Source organism: Sceloporus occidentalis, unplaced genomic scaffold (genome assembly GCF_023333645.1).
Source record: "Sceloporus occidentalis isolate IW3139 unplaced genomic scaffold, rSceOcc1.0.p SCAF_8, whole genome shotgun sequence".
NCBI lineage: Eukaryota > Metazoa > Chordata > Lepidosauria > Squamata > Phrynosomatidae > Sceloporus > Sceloporus occidentalis.
In genome coordinates, this window is record NW_028316988.1 from 29,322,084 (window position 1) to 29,342,969 (window position 20,886).

General features: G+C 49.3%; 1 protein-coding gene across 1 annotated transcript; it reads left to right on the forward strand.

The window, feature by feature from the left end:
- The first annotated feature begins 11,338 nt into the window (after positions 1-11,338).
- Positions 11,339-18,553, forward strand: LOC149308466 (maestro heat-like repeat family member 5). Its single transcript, XM_089536882.1, has 6 exons — positions 11,339-11,488; positions 15,325-15,462; positions 16,836-16,976; positions 17,120-17,296; positions 18,135-18,290; positions 18,431-18,553. Exons 1-6 carry the CDS (start codon positions 11,339-11,341, stop codon positions 18,551-18,553), a joined length of 885 nt encoding a protein of 294 aa, XP_089393008.1.
- The last annotated feature ends 2,333 nt before the right edge of the window (positions 18,554-20,886 follow it).

The window sequence follows — 20,886 nt, forward strand, 5'->3', positions numbered from 1 at the left end:
TCCTCCTCCTTTTCTTCTTCTCCTCTTCCTCCTCTTCTGGTTTTTGGCCAGAAAGGGAAGCATATTTCTGCCATCTGTCTAGGAATAATGCCAAATGTCCTCCATTTTGATCATGGCTGAGAAACATGCATTTATATGAATTTTTTTTAAAATCATCAATTTTTTTGCATGTCCTCCATTTTAAAAAAAAATGTGAAAAATGTGAAAAAAATTTCCTACATTTGTCCTACATTTGTCCCAGTTTGGAGGTCCTGACTTATGGCAACCCTAGCTATGGGTCTGTGCGCTGTGCGCTCCAGAAGGGCTGGGGATTGGGCAGGTGAGTGGGGCCTTTATTTATTATATTTATTATACCTAAATATCTTGCTTTTTGGGTTACATTGAAACCCGTCATGTCTTTTATCTCAATTTCCTCCTTTCTTGTTGTATTTTCTGTAATTACATTTGTTTTTTCTATATTTATGGCAGAAGAGCTGGCATCTTTTTCTGCTGTCAACAGAGATTGGCTGGACTCTTCTGTTGGTGCTCTCCATTCATGGTTTCCTTTGGAAATCGTGGCTGGCCATCCATGCAGTTGACTGTATTCATCGGCAGACTGTTGCTGGTGGCTCAGTTGTGGAATGGCCTGAGAATGAGTATGCAAGTGCTCCATGCACAAGAGCCACATCTCTCCTTTCCTCCTCCTCAACTCCAGGCCATGAATGTCATCTACAAATCCTTCGGGATCTTGCACTACAATACAGCCATGATGGAGATGCACCATCAATTCTTCATCCCAGTGCTGAGGCAGGTGGAGTATGTGCAACAGCTGGCTTTGCCTAAAGCCTTACAAGCCAGGAAGAAAGAGTTTATGAGGTAGGACCCCAATGCTTTCACTTTCTGGAGGTGCCAACCAAGGGGTGGAAGGAAGGAAGGTTGAGGACCCCTCTGGAAACCAGCCACAGCCACAGTCCCCCAGGCATGAGCAGAGCCAGGGCAGCGGCTCAGCTGGAGGCCAGGCACCTGCTGTGCCCCCTCACCTTAAATTGGTTCCTTTGTTGGGTTGATGGTGGGGGTGGGGGTCAGAAAAAGAGATGGGAGGAGCAGAGAGGGTGACCCCAGGAGACACTCATCCGGGAGGAGAGCCCATGCTATGGAGCAGTGCCAGGCTGAAACGCTGGGCAGGGGCTCTGGGCCCTCTGCCCCATCATGCGCCTTCACTTCCCCAGAGTGCACAGCTCCTTGCCCATGGTCCTGCCTCTGCTGACACACACATCTCCCTGGGGATGCCCGGGTTGGAAGCGCCTCGAGGGTCAAGCAGGCTGGTGGGGCATCTGCTGGCCTGATGCAACCTTGATGGTCTCCTCCTTCTCTTTCCCCAGCAAATCGGTGGAGATTGTGAAGGGCCTCTTCTTGGTGGCCAAGGATTGGGCCGTCTTCGCCCGCGTCCAGGTCCAGGAGGGCTGGATGATGCTGGGCACTCTGGGGAAGTTCTTCCAGAGCACTCACCTGCTGGCCAGGTATGTATAGCTTCAACCTGGATCCTGCTCCCCAGGCATGGCATAAGCCCTCTTGTCCAGAAAGCTCTGCATGCAGCCAGCAAACAAGAGCACGGGAGAGAGAGATCTGTATTTTGGGTGTGTTTTCCCCCCATCCTCCCTGACTGGACTGAGAGCAGCTGGTGGCCCCTTGTGCCTTCAAAGGAAAAGGAAAGGGGTACAGGAAAAGGAGGCTAGGGGTCTCCCCATCCCAGCTGCCCAGGGAGCTCTGTGTGGCCCCTCTTGTCATCCCCACTGTCCAGTCTTTCTGCTGCCAAGGGTCAGCAGGATGACCAAGTGAGACCTCCTTTGATTTTCTGCCACCCTCAGCGCTATGAAAGAGTGTGATAGTCCACAGATACCAGGGGTCCGTTCCCAGGCTATCCATATTCTCAACTGTGGCAAAGATAAGAAGAAAGAGAAGATGGCCATGGCCCTCATGGCAGAGGTAAGACACCATTCAGGGGGCTGAGGGAGCCATGGGAGCCAGAGACTGCCTCAGCAACCCCAGGTGGGCTTCTGCCATGCGCAGAAAGGAGCTGGCCCACACACAGAGACCCCACGGGTCTCCTTCAGCCAGGCTCCAGATGCAGTTGGCATGGCCTCCCTCTTGGGCATAGGCTGGCACTCACAGAAGGCAGAGCCAGGGGAGGCTTCGGGGGACCTTCTCCCTATGGAGGATTGACAGCTCTGGGCCATCTCTGAAGTGAGAAGAGAGGCTAGGTGACCCTGGGTTCTTGCGAAGGGTGAAAACCCAAAAGGATTTCAAAGCAGGATGAAGAGAAGGCACAAAGCTTGGGGGCTGTTTCAGTAGGATATGGAGAATGTGGGGATGGGCGTCATTCTCTCCCCGCTGCACAGTATCTAGCATTGTGGAGCACCAATGAGGCTGAGTGGTAGGACATTCAGCAGAGAGGGAAGGAAGGGATGTCCTCACAGAGTCCATGGTTGGGAACACTGCCGAAGGGACCGCCTGTAGGGCAGGCCTTTTAGCCCCTTACTGGAGAGCGGGTCCATCCCACATTGCCAGCCATTGGGGAAAATAATGATGGGCACTGAGGTTACACCCACATCCCCAGAGGCAGTGTCCCCTCCCGTTTGTCTGCTTCTGGGGGGGCCAGGAGAGCTGCCTCATTCAGCTCCCTGCTGTGGGGTCTCAGGTTGGGGTCCTGTTGGGGGGTAGAGAGGCTGTGATGCTCCTGGCTTCCAGCTCAGCACCAGGGTATGCCCCTTTCACTTGCCTGATGGTGGCCATCCCAGGCAAGCCCCCTGCCCTTTTGATGCCCCCCTAGCTCACACACACACACACACATGCATGCACTCACACTGCTGCTTCCTTCCCTCCCTTGCCCCCCAGTTTCTTAAGAGCCCACCTGCTCTTCAGCCAATGGACCGTTCGACTATCAGGCATCAGCTGAAGGAAGCAGCTGCCTCTTCCAGCCTGGTCCTCAAAGACCTTTTTTTGGAGGCCCTGAAAAGCTTTGCTGAGCCACAGGAGGTAAGTAGTAGTAGTAGTAGGGTCTCAGGGGGTCCTAGAAATGTGGGTTCCTGTGTGAGGAGGTGGGGCCAGTAGGACCCCCCACGTGCAGGGAATTCCCCCAAAGCCTCCACCTCATCCCGGCCTCCTCCGGTCTTGCTTAGGTTGAGGGTTTGCGGGACCAGCTCCCTAAGATCATGGAGTCCATATTCAGTGGACCAGAACAGGACATCCTAGAAGGCCTGAAGGAGATGATAGCCACTCTCCATGACCTGGATGACCAGGGTATTGGAGCCCTCATCTTGGAGTTGAACATCCGCTCCTTCTTTCACAATGTAAGTACCAAACGTGGACAGACCTACGATTGTCCCTCCTAGGGCACAAAATTCAAATGATGTCTGGGTCCTCTGGACAGGTTCCCTCTGCTATGGGTTTTATTGTTTTAGATTAATTAGATTTTAGCTGTAGTTTCGATGTTGAATGGGGGCGACGGCACATATGCCCACAGAGAGTGGATTGAGTGCCATAGGTTCGCCATCACTGCTCTGTGCATCTATTGCCTTTCCAAGCATCCTTGAGAAACAAACACTAGCCAGCCCAGGGACTGCTGCCTTCTCTGAGGCCCTCCAGACAGACTCCTGATGGAGAGGATCTCCCCATGTGCCAGTGGACAGCCTGGCTCCCCCAGAGTTGACCCAACATGGATTCTTGTGCACTTCTTGCTTCTTCTCCTTTCTCCCCAGGAAAGAGCCATCGTCCGTTATAGTGCCTTTGCCCTACTGGGAGAACTGGTAAGGGGAGTGTCAGAGGCTGACAAGGTCCTTATGGAGAGGGAGGTGGTCCACCGTCAGCACGGGAAGTCCAGTCAGAACTAAGCCTCTTTTCTTCCCAGACCCAGTCCATCCCCAACCCTGAAATGCTTTCAGCACTTCAGCTTTTCTGGAACAGCTGAAGGTTGTTTTCTGGTTGAATGGCAGAAACTTTGGGGCCTTTCAGCATCGCTTTGTGATGGAGGCAGGCTACTCAGCTCAGGCAGCCAGGGGAACATGCGGACTGCCAGGGCTGTGGGACTACCCCATGATTCGTCAGCCTTGGACATTTTAGCAGGGAGCGAGGGGGGTTGCAATCTGTCAGGGCCTGAAGGCACACACTTCCTTCATTCCTCCTTTGAGCTCCCAAACAGGAACAGGAATCATCATTCCTTTCTAATGTGGCTAGGCTGAAAGCCCCATTGTCCCCTTAAAGTGGAAAGGGGCCCCAGGGAAACAACAGTCAAGGATGGTGGTGCTCTCTGGGTCCCAAGCTGGCAAACAAGAGTGGGCTTAGCATTTTTAGGAGGGGTGTCTGACGCTCAGGCTGCGAAGAGGCAGGGAGATTCTGGTTGTCAGGAGGAGGAGGAGGAGGTGGAGAGAGGGGCTAAGGTAATGCATCCCAGTAGGGCACCGCATAGAAGGGCCTCAAACGTTCCACGTGGCAGCCTCTTGCCCCTTGGGAGACCAATCTCCATATCTCTTTGTGTTGCAGAGCTGCAGACTGGCCCTGCTGGACTGTGGGCTCTTTCTTGGATGGACGGAGCTCCCCCTCATCTTCCGCAGCCTGGCCTGGGAGGATCTCCAGAGCTGCCTCTCCAGTATCTGGAAATACCTGGTCAGTGGAAGCATTCCCCACCCTCCCACCTTCCCTCTGCTTGCAGTCTCTTCTGCATAAATGGGCCTGTTGGAGCAATGGGAATGGCCAGTGAGCAACACAATTGGGGATCCGTGGAGATGTGGCTTGGGGCATATAGAGCAGCCAGCAGGGGTCATCACTAGAACCGTGGCTTCTGCAGTGAGTGGGCCATGGCCAGATCCATCAGGCTGGCAATCGAAGGATAGCAATAGTAATAGCAACTACATTACTCTACTGCTTATCAGTGCACTTAAGCACTCTCTAAGCAGTTTACAAAGTGTAAGCTAATTGCCCCCAACAATCTGGGGACTCATTTCAGCCACCTCCTCGGAAGGATGCGAGCCTGAATCGAGCTTGAGCCCTTTCGCTGGTATTGAACCCGCAACCTTATGGTTTGTGAGTGAGTGGCTGCAGTACAGGCACTAAACCCATGCGCCACCAGGGCTTGTAGCGGGATCTCCTCGGAGGGTTTAGACGCAGTGAGGAGAGCTACCTGGCTTCATCTGGAGACCGTTTTTGCTTGGGAGAAAGGAAGAGAGGTGACTCTTCATGGGACTTGAAGGCAAACACACACATCTACCCTGATCTTGCATAATCCCAGAGGTGCTTCTTTGGAGACTGGGCAGTTTTTCCCCACTGGTCCCCAGGGAAGCCTTTCAGGTCTCTGCAAACACTTCCTCTGGTGCACACTCCCAGGGAGGGGGCCATTGCTACAAAACCCCAGATCTGCCTTTCCCAGCAGCTGTTTCAGCATCGGCAGGCAGAACCTCTCCTGTGTCCCAGGGCTGGCAGAATCAGAGTCTGTCCCCTTTCTCGCATCACAGCCACTATCAGGGCCCTCAATGCTCGCTCTTTTGGGGGTCTGCTCCCTACAGAGACACATGATCCACCATGTGCAGGGTTGGTTGCAGCCACAGTCTGGCTGGCAACAGGTTACCCCGGCTGCACTTCGTGCCAGGAATCAAGCCATGAGTGACCAGAGCAATGTGGGGCTTGGGGGCTTGCTATTGATGCCTGTCCTTTCCTTTCTTGGCAGATGGGGAACCACAGTGACAGCGCCCACTTGTTCCTCTCCCAGGCCTTGCAATACCTCCACCACCTCAGGCTTGAAGTTAGAAATGCTGCCGCCGAGACTGAAAGTATAGAAAATTCATCTAGCTGGGATCTATGAAGTTTGTTTCTATAAGAGGTGGATTACAAATGAATTTTATCATTATTATAATTAAAAAAAACTTGTTGACAGTATGGTTTTGTGTCCTTTTGAATTGGAAAGGATGTTTTCCCTTTAACTTGGAGGCTTTTTCCCATTCTGATTTCAACAAAGGTTTTAAACTTTTAGGACTCTTTTCTTCCTGGCTAAATTCTTTTTTCTTTTTAGCCAATTTTCCATCAGGATCATTAGACCTATTAACCTTATTGTCTATGACTGGCACTTTTTCTTCCTTATTTACTGTCTTTGTTTGTTCTTGTGAGATTTTCTTTTCTTGTTGTTTAGTCTCTACCTTTTCCTTTTGTCTGTGACTTTATATCTAAAAGCTCAAGTCGGAGAGTATTGTATTTTGTTTTTACGTGGTAAAACATGGTTTTCCGTCCTTTTGTTTCTGTATTGGCTTTATGGCAATTCTCCAAAATAATTTGAACTTCTCTGTCTTTAGAGTTTAGCCTGTTTTCCAGTCTGGCAATCTCTGTAGACAGATCTTCAGTTTTTAACTTCATGTTATCAAGATCATTTGGACCTTTATTGACTTTTTGATGCAAAATCTGATTTTCCTGTTTGAAATCATATAGTTGTTCTTATAACTTTTTATTCTCTTGTATTAAAGCCTGTTTTTCTCTCTCCTTTTGAATAAATCTCTCACTGTAGTCTGGTAATATCTTTTCCATATTGATGTAGGGTTTCATTAGCACTTTTTGAGGAATGTTTTATATCAGAAATTATATACTCCAACTCTTTTCTTTATTGTCTAAACTTGCTTTTAGAGTCACAATTTCCTCTGTTTTTCCTTCCCTCAGACCTTGTAACCTCTGGTTTTCGGATTCCAGATGAGCTACCTTTTCTTTAAGTTTACTAACAACTTTATCCTGTTTTTTTAAACTTCTCTTTAAAAACGTCCAGTTTTTCTATTAACTTTTCCTCATATTTTTCTTCTATTAAATCTTTGTTATGCTTCAGTTCTCTCAACTGTTTTTAAACTCCGTTTCTCTTTGTTGTCCCTCATGTTCTTTCCTTTTTAATTCTCTCTCATATTGCCATTCTTTTTTCATTCATTTCAGTTCTAGTAAGTCTCTCTCATATTCTTTTTCTTTTAGTTCTCTTCTGTGTTTCAGTTCCTTTAAGACTAATCAAATCACACTCCTTGTCTGATATCCCCATATCCTCACAAGCTTTTTCAAAACTGTCTACATATAAGTCAAAGTTACTTCCAGGAACATATTTAGTAACTTTTTTTGTATCAAATAGAGGGAAACCATTAACGTTATTCTTCACAATATGAGTAACTCTAGATTCTAAACTGATCACTAAGTCCCATGTCTTCATCTTTATGTCATGCATTTCGCTATCATGAGCCATCCATTTTCCAGTTCCTTCATTTTCATGTCACGTATTTCTCTTTTCAGTTATGAATCTTTCAACTTCTTTTTCCTTTTCCTTGAGTCTGGCCATTTCAAGTTTGATTTTCCAAATTTCTATACTCTCTTGTGTTTCAGACATGGAGGTGTCAAGACTAGCCACCATTTCTTTCCTAACTTTCTTCTCCCCCATTTCTGCCATTGCTGGAGTTTTGACTTTTTTAGGAGGCATGTTAGAAGTATTTCCTTACCAATACCCACAACTTTTACCTCAGGAAATACTTTAAAATGTCCGGTTTTCACTAAATTTAAAGACAACACTTGTATCTTGATTTCAGAAGAGTGATTCCTTACATTTACCACAGACTTTTACCTCAGGAATCACTAAGTGCGGTTTTTCTTATTTTACTATTCTCCTACCAATACCCAGTATGTTTACCTCAGAGACTAGTTAATTTCTGGCATGGTCAGCGTCCAAGTAATCTCTTACAAATTACCTTTCTGCTGTTACCTCAGAGATTACTCCTCTGACTCAAACGCCTAAACTTTAGCTGTTGTTTGTTTGTTTTCTCTGTCACTTAGTCTCCTACAATTTACCTCAGAGACTAGTCTTAAAATCACACTCTAGCATGGTCAGCTTCCAAGCAATCCCCCACAAATACCCTTGTATGAATACCTCAGAGATCACTTTACTGACACCAACGCCTAGAGTTTAAAATACTAAACTTCTTATTTTAAAATTTAACTGCCATATTGGGTGTCTGGTAATTCGCACTCAGACCCCTATAACCAAAGCACACTTCTGGCCATCGGATTTGTCTAATCCCAGCACTTTAAAACGGTAATGTTGCTTCCTACAGTCCCCTACAATTTACCTCAGCAAATTACCTCAGGGACTGGTATTAGCTCTTATTCAGTCTCTCGTGGGTACCTCAAAACAATGGCCGTGTTTAATTCCCCTTTTAATATTTAAGACACCCAGGCTAACAATATCACTCAAGATTTCACACAACAGCAACTCTCTCTCCTCTATAGAGTCCAGTTTGTGCCCCAAGTCTTTATTATATTTAGCTTTTTCTAATTTCTATAGAACCTCTATAGAATTTTTATCATGTGTTTTATTTGCTTTTGTGTTATTTTGATATGGCCTAAGGGCTAATCAATAAACATTGATTGATTGTGTCCTGCGTCCCTTCCTCTGGGCTCCTAATCACCAAATTACAGTTCCCTCAGGAACTCTTCTAAACAACCTCCTCACTGGCTTAGCTAGAACCTTCCTGGTCTGAAACCAAATCCCTATCTCTTTAATAAAACTCTTTCACTTATTGATTTACACAAGGACTAAGTCCTTCCTTTCTGGACTTTAGCCCTAAGAGTCCCTCCCTGGAAGGAACCTCTCCAAAATCTGTCCCTTTCTGGACATAGCAAGGCCCTATCTGAAGTTCCTAACTGCCACAACGGAACTTTTGAATCTCTCCCTGCCAGCATCTCATTGGCTGAGGGCAGCTGGCTGGTGATTGGCTGCCACTGTTGCTATGCTCATGAATGAAAACCAGAACATGTTTTAAAAAGTGTTATGTGCTTATTATCATTATGATAAGAGTATATCTATTTAATTTAAAACGGATGTTTAGGAGGGGGAAATAATGATCTAAAGTAGAGACAAACGCAAATAGCTTGGAAGTTAGATATCTAATTGGAAAGTCAAAATAACAAATAGAGCTTTACATGTGTTAAATGTTTGTGTTTGTGTTGTTCGAGACACTGTAGAGGGTATTGTGTCCTATTGTTTATTGCATTGTATTGTGAGATGTTATATATTTGTTTAATAAAAATTATATGTCTGCGTATGTGTGTGTGTAACCTGGACCTATGTTCATAGGGTTGCCATAGCTGAGGACCTCCAAACCGGGACAAATGTAGGACAAGGTTTAAAAATGTAGGACCTTTTTTTAAAATTTCCTAGCCAGGAAATTAAAAAAAAGGTCCTACATTTTTAAACCTTGTCCTCCTCCTCCTTCCTGGCTTGGGAGGAAGCCTCGGCCTGCTCCCAGGCCGGGAAGGAGGCGGGGGCCTCTCCTCATCGCGGCAATTGCCGCGATGGCAGGCGGCCTCCTCCTCCTCCCCTGCCTCACGGAGGCCTTGGAGGACCCCGCGGCCGGAGCTCCGACCGCAGAGCCGCTTCCAGGGCCTCCCTGGGGCCTGGGAGACAGCGTTTCCCAAGCCTCAGAGAGGCCTTAGAGGGCTCCGTGATCACGGAGCCGCCTCCAGGGCCTCGCTGGGGGGGGGCGTCCTGGGGGCGGGGCCAAACCGGGGCGTGACCGTGCAGACCCACCCCAAACCGGGAAAGTTGCGCCCTCAGGCGGGATATGGCAAGCCTATATGTTCACCATAGCACAGGCCCAGGTTACATATATATATACACACACACACACACACACACACACACACACACACACACACCATGGTCTATGTGTGTGTGTGTGTGTGTATGTAATTGCAACTTTGCATGTATATATATGCGTGTGTGTGTGTACGCGCGCAAAGTTGCAATTATACAACACAAACACACACACACACACACACCATAGACCATAGTGTGTGTGTGTGTGTGTGTGTGTGTGTGTATGCAAAGCTGCAATTCTAAGCACAGGCCTGCAAGCCAGGAACGAGTTTCCAAGCCCTTGGGGGACCCCCTTGGATTGCAATAGCAGCCCCACATTGCTAGGAAAGGCATCTTGAGCACAGAAAGTGAGTCTTCTTGAGCCTTCCTTTTTGCAAAGTCTAGGTAAAGTTTATGGTTCACGGACAGTGCTCTGCTGCTGCTGCTGCTGCTGTGTGGGCGGGCGGGGCATTTGAGGTTCTGCAGCTTTTCTTGCTGCCTAAAGTAGAGGAAGGAAGGCTCCTTTTGGCTGCCTCCCTTGCAAGGCTGTTTGCAGGAAAGGTGATCCAGCAGCAGCCTGGGCAAGAGGCCAGCCCCTAATGGGAGCACTGGGGCTTAAATGCAAAAACTCTCCTCTCTTTGCAAGTGCCTTTGGCTGCCAAGACTTCCAAAGCAAGGTGGGGATGTCATCCCAGGGATCTTGGGGGATGGTGGGGGGTGCAGTCTTTCTGCATTGGAGGTGAGGGGCCAGACAGGATCCCTCCAGCCCCAGAGAGACAAGGCTAGGGAGAGGTTTGCAGAGACAGAAAAGAGTGCATCTAAGCATGCACAGAGTGCTTTCCTCACCCCAGGTCTCTGGGGGAGAAGATAATGGGCGTTGCAGTCCTCTTGCATTGGAGGCAAGGGAACAGATGGGATACCACAGTCCCAAGAGAGACAGACCTTGGTTTGCCTTGGGAGCAAATTGGGAGCAATTTGCAAAGGCAGACAAGAGTGCCTCTGAACATTCACAGAGTGATTTTCTCACCTTAGGGCTCTGGGGAGGATGATGGGCGCTGCAGTCTTTTTGAATTAAAGTTAGGGGCGTGTCAGGATCCCACCATCCCCAGAGAGACAGGGCTTGGTTTGCCTTGGGAGCAATTTGCAGGGCTAGACAGTAGTGCCTCTGAACCTGCACAGAGTGCTTTCCTCTCCCAGGGCTCTGAAGAAATTATGGCTGAGTCATCCCAGGGCTCTGGGGGATGATGAGTGTTGCAGTCTTTTTGGCATTAAAGTTGAGGACCTATCAGGATCCCACCATCCCCAGAGAGACAAGGCTTGGGAGAAGTTTGCAGAGCCAGGCAAGAGTGAATCTGAGCATGCATAGAGTGTTTTCACGGCTCCTCTCACTAGCTCAGCCCAACCTCATCTGCCCCCCAAACACCTCTGCCCCTGTCAAAGGCCCTTTGCACAGTATGCTGCCTTTCACGGCTGGGGTCCCTCTCCCCGATCCCCAAAGAATGGGCAGAAGCAACTGACCTGTAGAGCCCTGGTGGTGCAGTGGTTAAATACCTGTATTGCAGCCACTCACTCACAAACCATAAGGTTGCAAGTTCAGTACCAGCCAGGGACTCAGGGTCGACTCAGGCTTGCATCCTTCCGAGGAGGGCGCTCAAATGAGGACCAGCTTGTTGGGAGCAATTAGCTTACAGTTGCAAACTGCTTAGAGACTGCTTAGGCGATATGAAGGAAACTGCTATTGCCATTGAGCTCTGCTCCATTTCTCTCCTTGCAGCGGAGCCGCCAAAGAGGAAGAGGAAGCGCTTGAGGTGGGCTGCCAAGAGGAGACCCCAGAAGGACAAGGGGGAGGACAGCCACTGGTGCATCGTTGAGGTACTCAGGCTGGCCGGGATGGAGGGAGGGTGGCTGAGGTCTGCCAGGACCAGCCCTGGCAGGGTGTAGGGTGGGTTTGGGAGTGCAGGATGTTCCCGGGAGCAGGGAAGGCCCAGCCTCCCCCTGGCCATTGTGGGCAGGCCCTGTGGCCCTCGCTGGACCCTCAGACCTCTTCCTTCTCCAACAAGCCAGGATCTCCTCTCTTGGTTCCCCAAAGGAAAGGGAAGGGGTCCTTCCTGGCACTGTGGGGGCCATGTGTTTCTGGTCTCCCCTTCTTCTACTGGCCTCCTGTCTCCAGGGGCTCCCAGACAATTCCTTCCTTCCCACTGGGACTGGGGGACTTCTCCCTTTCAGCTGGGGGCCCAGAGGACTTGCCCTCTGAGCAGCAGAAACGGGTGAGAGCTTTTCAGCTGCTGCCTTCGGCCCCAAACTCTTGCCTGCCTTGGTGAGATGGGACCCCCCTGAGGAGCAACTAGATTTCCTTCTCAGCCTCCTGGCCAGCCTCCATGGCCAAAGGCGCAAGGAAAGATCTTGGCTCTCTCAGCACAGGAGGAGACATTTCTTTCCAACCACCCCACTCCATTCTACCCACCCAGCCATGTTTCAAATGACAGGACCTCCACCAAGGAGGGAGTGCCAAAGGTACAGAGGGTCCTTATTCCCCCCATGGCCTCCCCTGCCAAACTGAGTAAGTGGTGAGAGCCAAGGGGGTGCCTAAGCCTCCACAGGAGAACCAGCCATAGCCCCATCTGGCCTGCCCTCCATGCTTCCTCTCCATCTCACAGGGACGAGTGTGGCCAGTCTGCTTGGCAAAGGTTTCCCTGAGGGCAGAGTGCCAGCCCACTCCAAATGGCGATGCTGGGCAGACAAGGGGTTAAGGGGCAGAGAGAGTGGGAGTGGCTGGTCCAGGAGGTGTCTATTGGAGCCGGCCTAGGGAAGAATGGGAAGAGATGAGCACAACTCTTGGTCTGCTTCGGATGGGTTGTTATTATTATTATTATTATTATTATTATTATTATTACAAATCAGCGTAGGTTTCTCAAAAATAAGACGTGCCAATCTAATCCAAAATCCTTTTTTGGATAGAGTCACAAGCTTGGTTAATGAAGGGAATGTTGTGGATGTGGTGTATCTTGATCTCCTTAAGGCTGACAACGAGGTTCCCCATGATATCCTTGCAAACAAGCTTGGAAAATTTGGACAATGCAACTGTTTAGGTGGATTTGTAGTTTGTTAACTGACCAAACTCAAAGGTTGCTCAGCAATGGCTCTTCTTCATCTGGGAAAGAAGTGACCAGTGGGGAACACAAGGGTCTGTCCTGGGCACAGTTTGCTAGTCAACATCTGTATCAATGACTTGGGTGACAGAATAGAAGGCACGCTTAATCAAATTTGCAGAAGAGACCAAATTAGGAGGAGTAGCTGATACCCCAGAAGAAAGGTTCAAAACTCAAAATGATGTGAACTAGAAAGCTAGGTCAACGCTAACAAAATGCCTTCAACAGGGAGAAATGCAAAGTACATTTAGGCAGTAAAAATGAAATGCACAGATACAGCATGGGGACACCTGGCTTGACAACTGTGCCTGCGAAAGGGATCTAGGTGTCTCAGTAGACCATCTAAAAAAAGCCAATGCAGTTCTAGGTTGCATCAATGGAATGACAGTGTCTAGACCAGTGATTCCCAAGCCCTGGTCCTCCAGGTGTTTTTGGACTGCAGCTCCCAGAAGCCTCAGCCATCGTGGCCAATGTTCTGGGATTCTGGGAATGGCAGAGTTTGGGAATCACTGGTCTAGATCAAGGGAAGTAATAGTGCCATTCTATTCTATTTTAGTCAGGCCTCATCTGGAAAAATCCTGTGTCCAATTCTAGGCATCACAATTCAAGAAGGATGTTGAGAAGCTGGACCTGTGTCCAGAGGGGGGCAGGGGGGCGACCCAAATGCTGAGAGGTTTGGAAACCACCAAGCCCTATGAGGGGAAATTTGGGGAGCTGGGGGTGTTTAGCCTGGGGAAGAGAAGATTAAGAGGTGATAGGAGAGCCCTGTTTAGAGATTTGAAGGGATGTCATACTGAGGATGGAGCAAACTTATTTTCTGCAGCTCCAGAGACTCGATACAAACATGAAAAGCGATTCCTCCTCAAGACCAATTCCTGACAGTAAGAGCTGTTAGACAGTGGAAGAGACTGCCTTGGAGTGTGGCAGAGTCTCCTTCTTTGGAGGTCTTTAAACAGAGGCTAGATGGCCCTCTGTTAGGGATGCTTTGATGGAGAGTTCCTGCATGGCAAACCTTTTCCCGTTTCATTTCCCAGTTCCTTCTGCTTATCTGATATAATATTTCTTTTGATTTTCATTTCTTCACCGTTTTCCATCTTCTTCAACCTCTTTTCAGCATTATTTACATATATTCTTAACTGCTACAAATTCATTTATCCAACTATTACCTACTTTCTTAAGTATCTTTTTAATTTTGTATGTTTGGCCATTTTTCTCTTATAAAATCATAAAGTTTCTCCCAGATTTTTTGTATCAAAATTTTCCTTTTCTTCTAATTTTGGACTTTCTTTTGTGTTTTCTGTCCATCTTTTTGAAGTGATGTCAATTTCCATCATTTCTAATCATTTATTTATCCATTCATCAATTTTAATTTCTGTCTTTATTTTCCTTTCTCTGGCATAAATCATTCTAGCTGCTGTCAACATATAAAATATCATTTTACCATATCGTTTTTCCTCTTTATCCTCTATCATATTCAATAACAATATTTCTGACCTAAATTTTAATTCCACATCTAATATTTCTTTGGTTCCATTATTTATCCTTCTCCAAAATTTCTTAGCTTCTGGGCAATCCCACCAAAGATGAAAAAGGCGCCCTTTTCCTTGTCACACTTCCAACGGCTGTTTTGTCCCTTTCCATATAGTTTACACAACTTATCAGGAGAAAGATGCCATCTCTACATGATCTTATGAACATTTTCTTTTATGTCTTGACATACCGTATATTTGAATCTTTTTTTCCACCATGTTTCCCACTGTATTAATTCCAATGGTTTTCTACAATCTTTCGCCCACTTTATCATATTATCTTTTCTTGTTTCTTCTTCAAACTGGTATTCCAATCTCTTTTTATATAATCTAGATAACATGGCAGGTTTCTCGTGTAACATAATGTCCTCCAGATTTGTCTTTCTTTTGGCAATCCTCATTGTCTTTTGATCCATTCTGAATCTAGATTCCATTTGGTGATAAAGGAACCATTCACACTTATTATGCCCCTCGGCTCTGATCTGATCTATTGGTTTCATTTCCTATTCTTTCTTATTTTTCTTTAATATTTCACCATATGTTAACCGATTCTCTTTCTCCCTCTGGAAACCAGCCACAGCCACAGTCCCCCAGGCATGAGCAGAGCCAGTGCAGTGGCTCAGCTGCAGGCCAGGCACCTGCTGTGCCCCCTCACCTTAAATTGGTTCCTTTGTTGGGTTGATGGTGGTGGTGGGGTCAGAAAAAGAGATGGGAGGAGCAGAGAGGGAAAGAGAGGGTGACCCTAGGAGACACTCATCCGGGAGGAGAGCCCATGCTGAGGAGAAGTGCCAGGCTGAAACGCTGGGCTGGGGCTCTGGGCCCTCTGCCCCATCATGCACCTTCACTTCCCCAGAGTGCACAGCTCCTTGCCCATGGTCCTGCCTCTGCTGACACACACTGACACACACAGAGAGACACACACATCTCCCTGGGGATGCCCGGGTTGGAAGCGCCTCGAGGGTCAAGCAGGCTGGTGGGGCATCTGCTGGCCTGATGCAACCTTGATGGTCTTCTCCTTCTCTGTCCCCAGCAAATCGGTGGAGATTGTGAAGGGCCTCTTCTTGGTGGCCAAGGATTGGGCCGTCTTCGTCCGCGTCCAGGTCCAGGAGGGCTGGATGATGCTGGGCACTCGGGGGAAGTTCTTTCAGAGCACTCACCTGCTGGCCAGGTATGTATAGCTTCAACCTGGATCCTGTTCCCCAGGCATGGCATAAGCCCCCTTGTCCAGAAAGCTCTGCATGCAGCCAGCAAACAAGAGCACGGGAGAGAGAGAGATCTGTATTTTGGGTGTGTTTTCCCCCCATCCTCACTGACTGGACTGAGAGCAGCTGGTGGCCCCTTGTGCCTTCAAAGGAAAAGGAAAGGGGTACAGGAAAAGGAGGCTAGGGGTCTCTCCATCCCAGCTGCCCAGGGAGCTCTGTGTGGCCCCTCTTGTCATCCCCACTGTCCAGTCTTTCTGCTGCCAAGGGTCAGCAGGATGACCAAATGAGACCTCCTTTGATTTTCTGCCACCCTCAGCGCTATGAAAGAGTGTGATAGTCCACAGATACCAGGGGTCAGTTCCCGGGCTATCCATATTCTCAACTGTGGCAAAGATAAGAAGAAAGAGAAGATGGCCATGGCCCTCATGGCAGAGGTAAGACACCCTTCAGGGGGCTGATGGAGCCATGGGAGCCAGAGACTGCCTCAGCAACCCCAGGTGGGCTTCTGCCATGCGCAGAAAGGAGCTGGCCCACACACAGAGTCCCCACGGGTCTCCTTCAGCCAGGCTCCGGATGCAGTTGGCATGGCCTCCCTCTTGGGCAAAGGCTGGCACTCACAGAAGGCAGAGCCAGGGGAGGCTTCGGGGGACCTTCTCCCTCTGGAGGATTGACAGCTCTGGGCCATCTCTGAAGTGAGAAGAGAAGCTAGGTGACCCTGGGTTGTTGCGAAGGGTGAAAACCCAAAAGGATTTCAAAGCAGGATGAAGAGAAGGTACAAAGCTTGGGGGCTGTTTCAGTAGGCTATGGAGAATGTGGGGATGGGCGTCATTCTCTCCCCGCTGCACAGTATCTAGCATTGTGGAGCACCATTGAGGCTGAGTGGTAGGACATTCAGCAGAGAGGGAAGGAAGGGATGTCCTCACAGAGTCCATGGTTGGGAACACTGCCGAAGGGACCCCCTGTAGGGCGGGCCTTTTAGCCTCTTACTGGAGAGCGGGTCCGTCCCACATTGCCAGCCCTTGGGGAAAATAATGATGGGCACTGAGATTACATCCCATCCCCAGAGGCAGTGTCCCCTCCCGTTTGTCTGCTTCTTGGGGGGCCAGAAGAGCTCCCTCATTCAGCTCCCTGCTGTGGGGTCTCAGGTTGGGGTCCTGTTGGGGGGTAGAGAGGCTGTGATGCTCCTGGCTTCCAACTCAGCACCAGGGTATGCCCCTTTCACTTGCCTGGTGGTGGCCCTCCCAGGCAAGCCCCCTGCCCTTTTGATGCCCCCCTAGCTAACACACAGAGACACATGCATGCACTCACACTGCTGCTTCCTTCCCTCCCTTGCCCCCAGTTTCTTAAGAGCCCACCTGGTCTTCAGCCGATGGACCGTTCGACTATCAGGCATCAGCTGAAGGAAGCAGCTGCCTCTTCCAGCCTGGTCCTCAAAGACCTTTTTTTGGAGGCCCTGAAAAGCTTTGCTGAGCCACAGGAGGTCAGTAGTAGTAGGAGGAGGGTCTCAGGGGGTCCTAGAAAGGTGGGTTCCTGTGCGAGGAGGTGGGGCCGGTAGAACCCCCCACGTGCAGGGAGTTCCCCCAAAGCCACCACCTCACCCCGGCCTCCTCCGGTCTTGCTTAGGTTGGGCGTTTGCGGGACCAGCTGCCGACGATCATGGAGTGCATATTCAGCGGACACCAACAGGACATATTAGAAGGCCTGAAGGAGATGATAGCCACTCTCCATGACCTGGATGACCAGGGTATTGGAGCCCTCATCTTGGAGTTGGCTATGAACATCCGCTCCTTCTTTGACGACGTAAGTACCAAACATGGACAAACCTACGATTGTCCCTCCTAGGGCCTCATTTCCCACTAAAGCACTGTGGAGGGTGGACAGCCCCCCTCTGTTCCCCAGATCCCTGACTGCCCTCCTATGATGGTCAGCGGCTGCAGGCCAGAGAAGGACAGAGTGTCCCTGGAGCAAGTAGAAGTCCTGGTGAAGGAGCAGAGGCATGCTTCCTGTGGGGAAGGACTTTATCAGTCAGGAGGCAAGAATATTCTCCTGTCATTAAATCACAATAACAGGGTGGTTTTCACACGTTGTACTGCAACATTGCAATTAGCGGACCATTATCCTGTGAATAAACAGCAAAATCATTAAAAACTCAGTGGAAACCTTGAAGGAGCCTTGAAGTCATTCCACATCCTTCTAGGCTTCTCGCAATCCTTTGGCGGGCCGCATGCAGCCCCCAGGAACTATCTTGTCCAGATCTGGTGCAGAGCTTTGAACAGAGTTTTTCATATAGTTTACATTTAAAGGGTTAATGTTTTTCCCTTTCTAATTTTTTAAAACTTTGTAATGCTTTATACTGCTTTCAACCTGTGCCATTTTAAATTTAGCCCCCTTGAATCCCTATACCCACTCTATCATTCTTGGCGTCTATTGCCTTTCCAAGCATCCTTGAGACGCACACACTAGCCAGGCCAGAGACTGCTCCCCTCCCTGAGGCCCTCCAGACAGACCTTCTAGCGTTCAGAAGGGGAGGCTCCTGATGGAGAGGATCTCCCCATGTGCCAGTGGACAGCGTGGCTCCCCCAGGCTTGACCCGACATGCATTCCTGTGTGCTTCTTGCTTCTTCTCTTTTCTCCCCAGGAAAGAGCCATCGTCCGGTACAGTGCCTTTACCCTCCTGGGAGAACTGTTGAGGGGAGTGTCGGAGGCTGACAAGGTCCTCATGGAGAGGGAGGTGGTCTTCAGCCTCCTCCCGCTGCTCCTCCACCTGATGGACCGGGACTCCACCGTCAGCACGGCAAGTCCAGTCAGAACTAAGCCTCTTTTCTTCCCAGACCCAGTCCACCCCCAACCCTGAAATGCTTTCAGCACTTCAGCTTTTCTGGAACAGCTGAAGGTTGTTTTCTGGTTGAATGGCAGAAACTTTTGGGCCTTTAGGCTAGTCAGTTCAGGCAACCAGGGGAACGTACGGACTGCGAGGGCTGTGGGATTACCCCATCATCCGTCAGCCTTGGACATTTTAGCAGGGAGCGATGGGGGTTGCAATCTGTCAAGGCCTGAAGGCACAAACCTCCTTCATCCCTCCTTTGAGCTTCCAAACAGGAACAGGAATCATCACTCCTTTCAGATGTGGCTAGGCTGAAACTCCCATCGTCCCCTTAAAGTGGAAAGGGGCCCCAGAGAAACAACAGTCAAGGATGATGGTGCGCTCTGGGTCCCAAGCTGGCAAACAAGAGGGGGCTTAGCATTTTTTAGGAGGGGTGTCTGCCACTCAGGCTGTGAAGAGGCAGGGAGATTCTGGTTGTCAGGAGGAGGTGGAGAGAGGGTCTAAGGTAATGCATCCCAGTAGGGCACCGCAGAGAAGGGCCTCAAGCATTCCACGTGGCAGCCTCTTGCCCCTTGGGAGACCAATCTCCATCTCTCTTTGTGTTGCAGAGCTACAGACTGGCCCTGCTGGACTGTGGGCTCTTTCTTGGATGGACGGAGCTCCCCCACATCTTCCGCAGCCTGGCCTGGGAGGATCTCCAGAGCTGCCTCTCCAGTATCTGGAAATATTTGGTCAGTGGAAACATTCTCCACCCTCCGACCTTCCCTCTACTTGCAGTTTCTTCTGCATAAATGGGCCTGTTGGAGCAATGGGAATGGCCAGTGAGCAACACAATTGGGGATCCGTGGAGATGTGGCTCGGGGCATATAGAGCAGCCAGCAGGGGTCATCACTAGAACCGTGGCTTCTGCAGTGAGTGGGCCATGGCCAGATCCATCAGGCTGGCAACCGAAGGATAGCAATATTAATAGCAACTACATTACTCTACTGCTTATCAGTGCACTTAAGCACTCTCTAAGCAGTTTACAAAGTGTAAGCTAATTGCTCCCAACAATCTGGAGACTCATTTCAGTCACTTCCTCGGAAGGATGCGAGCCTGAATTGAGCTTGAGCCCTTTCGCTGGTATTGAACTCGCAACCTTATGGTTTGTGAGTGAGTGGCTGCAGTACAGGCACTGAACCCCTGCGCCACCAGGGCTTGTAGCGGGATCTCCTCGGAGGGTTTAGACGCAGTGAGGAGAGCTAGCTGGCTTCATCTGGAGACCGTTTTTGCTTGGGAGAAAGGAAGAGAGGTGACTCTTCATGGGACTTGAAGGCAAACACACACATGTACCCTGATCTTGCATAATCCCAGAGGTGCTTCTTTGGAGACTGGGCAGTTTTCCCCCACTGGTCCCCAGGGAAGCCTTTCAGGTCTCTGCAAACACTTCCTCTGGTGCACACTCCCAGGGAGGGGGCCATTGCTACAAAACCCCAGATCTGCCTTTCCCAGCAGCTTTGTCAGCATTGGCAGGCAGAACCTCTCCTGTGTCCCAGGGCTGGCAGAATCAGAGTCTGTCCCCTTTCTCGCATCACAGCCACTATCAGGGCCCTGAATGCTCGCTCTTTCGGGGTCTGCTCCTTACAGAGACACATGTTCCACCATGTGCAGGGTTGGTTGCAGCCACAGTCCGGCTGGCAACAGGTTACCCCGGCTGCACTTCGTGCCAGGAATCAAGCCATGAGTGACCAGAGCAATGTGGGGCTTGGGGGCTTGCTATTGATGCCTGTCCTTTCCTTTCTTGGCAGATGGGGAACCACAGTGACAGCGCCCACTTGTTCCTCTCCCAGGCCTTGCAATACCTCCACCACCTCAGGCTTGAAGTTAGAAATGCTGCCGCCGAGACTGAAAGTATAGAAAATTCATCTAGCTGGGATCTATGAAGTTTGTTTCTATAAGAGGTGGATTACAAATGAATTTTATCATTATTATAATTAAAAAAAACTTGTTGACAGTATGGTTTTGTGTCCTTTTGAATTGGAAAGGATGTTTTCCCTTTAACTTGGAGGCTTTTTCCCATTCTGATTTCAACAAAGGTTTTAAACTTTTAGGACTCTTTTCTTCCTGGCTAAATTCTTTTTTCTTTTTAGCCAATTTTCCATCAGGATCATTAGACTTATTAACCTTATTGTCTATGACTGGCACTTTTTCTTCTTTTCTTTTAATGGGCGTTGCAGTCCTCTTGCATTGGAGGCAAGGGAACAGATGGGATACCACAGTCCCAAGAGAGACAGGCCTTGGTTTGCCTTGGGAGCAAATTGGGAGCAATTTGCAAAGGCAGACGAGAGTGCCTCTGAACATTCACAGAGAGATTTCCTCGCCCTACCGCTCTGGGGAGGATGATGGGCGTTGCAGTCTTTTTTAATTATGTTAGGGGCGTGTCAGGATCCCACCCTACCCAGAGAGACAGGGCTTGGTTTGCCTTGAGAGCAATTTGCAGGGCTAGACAGTAGTGCCTCTGAACCTGCACAGAGTGCTTTCCTCTCCCAGGGCTCTGGGGGATGATGAGTGCTGCAGTCTTTTTGGC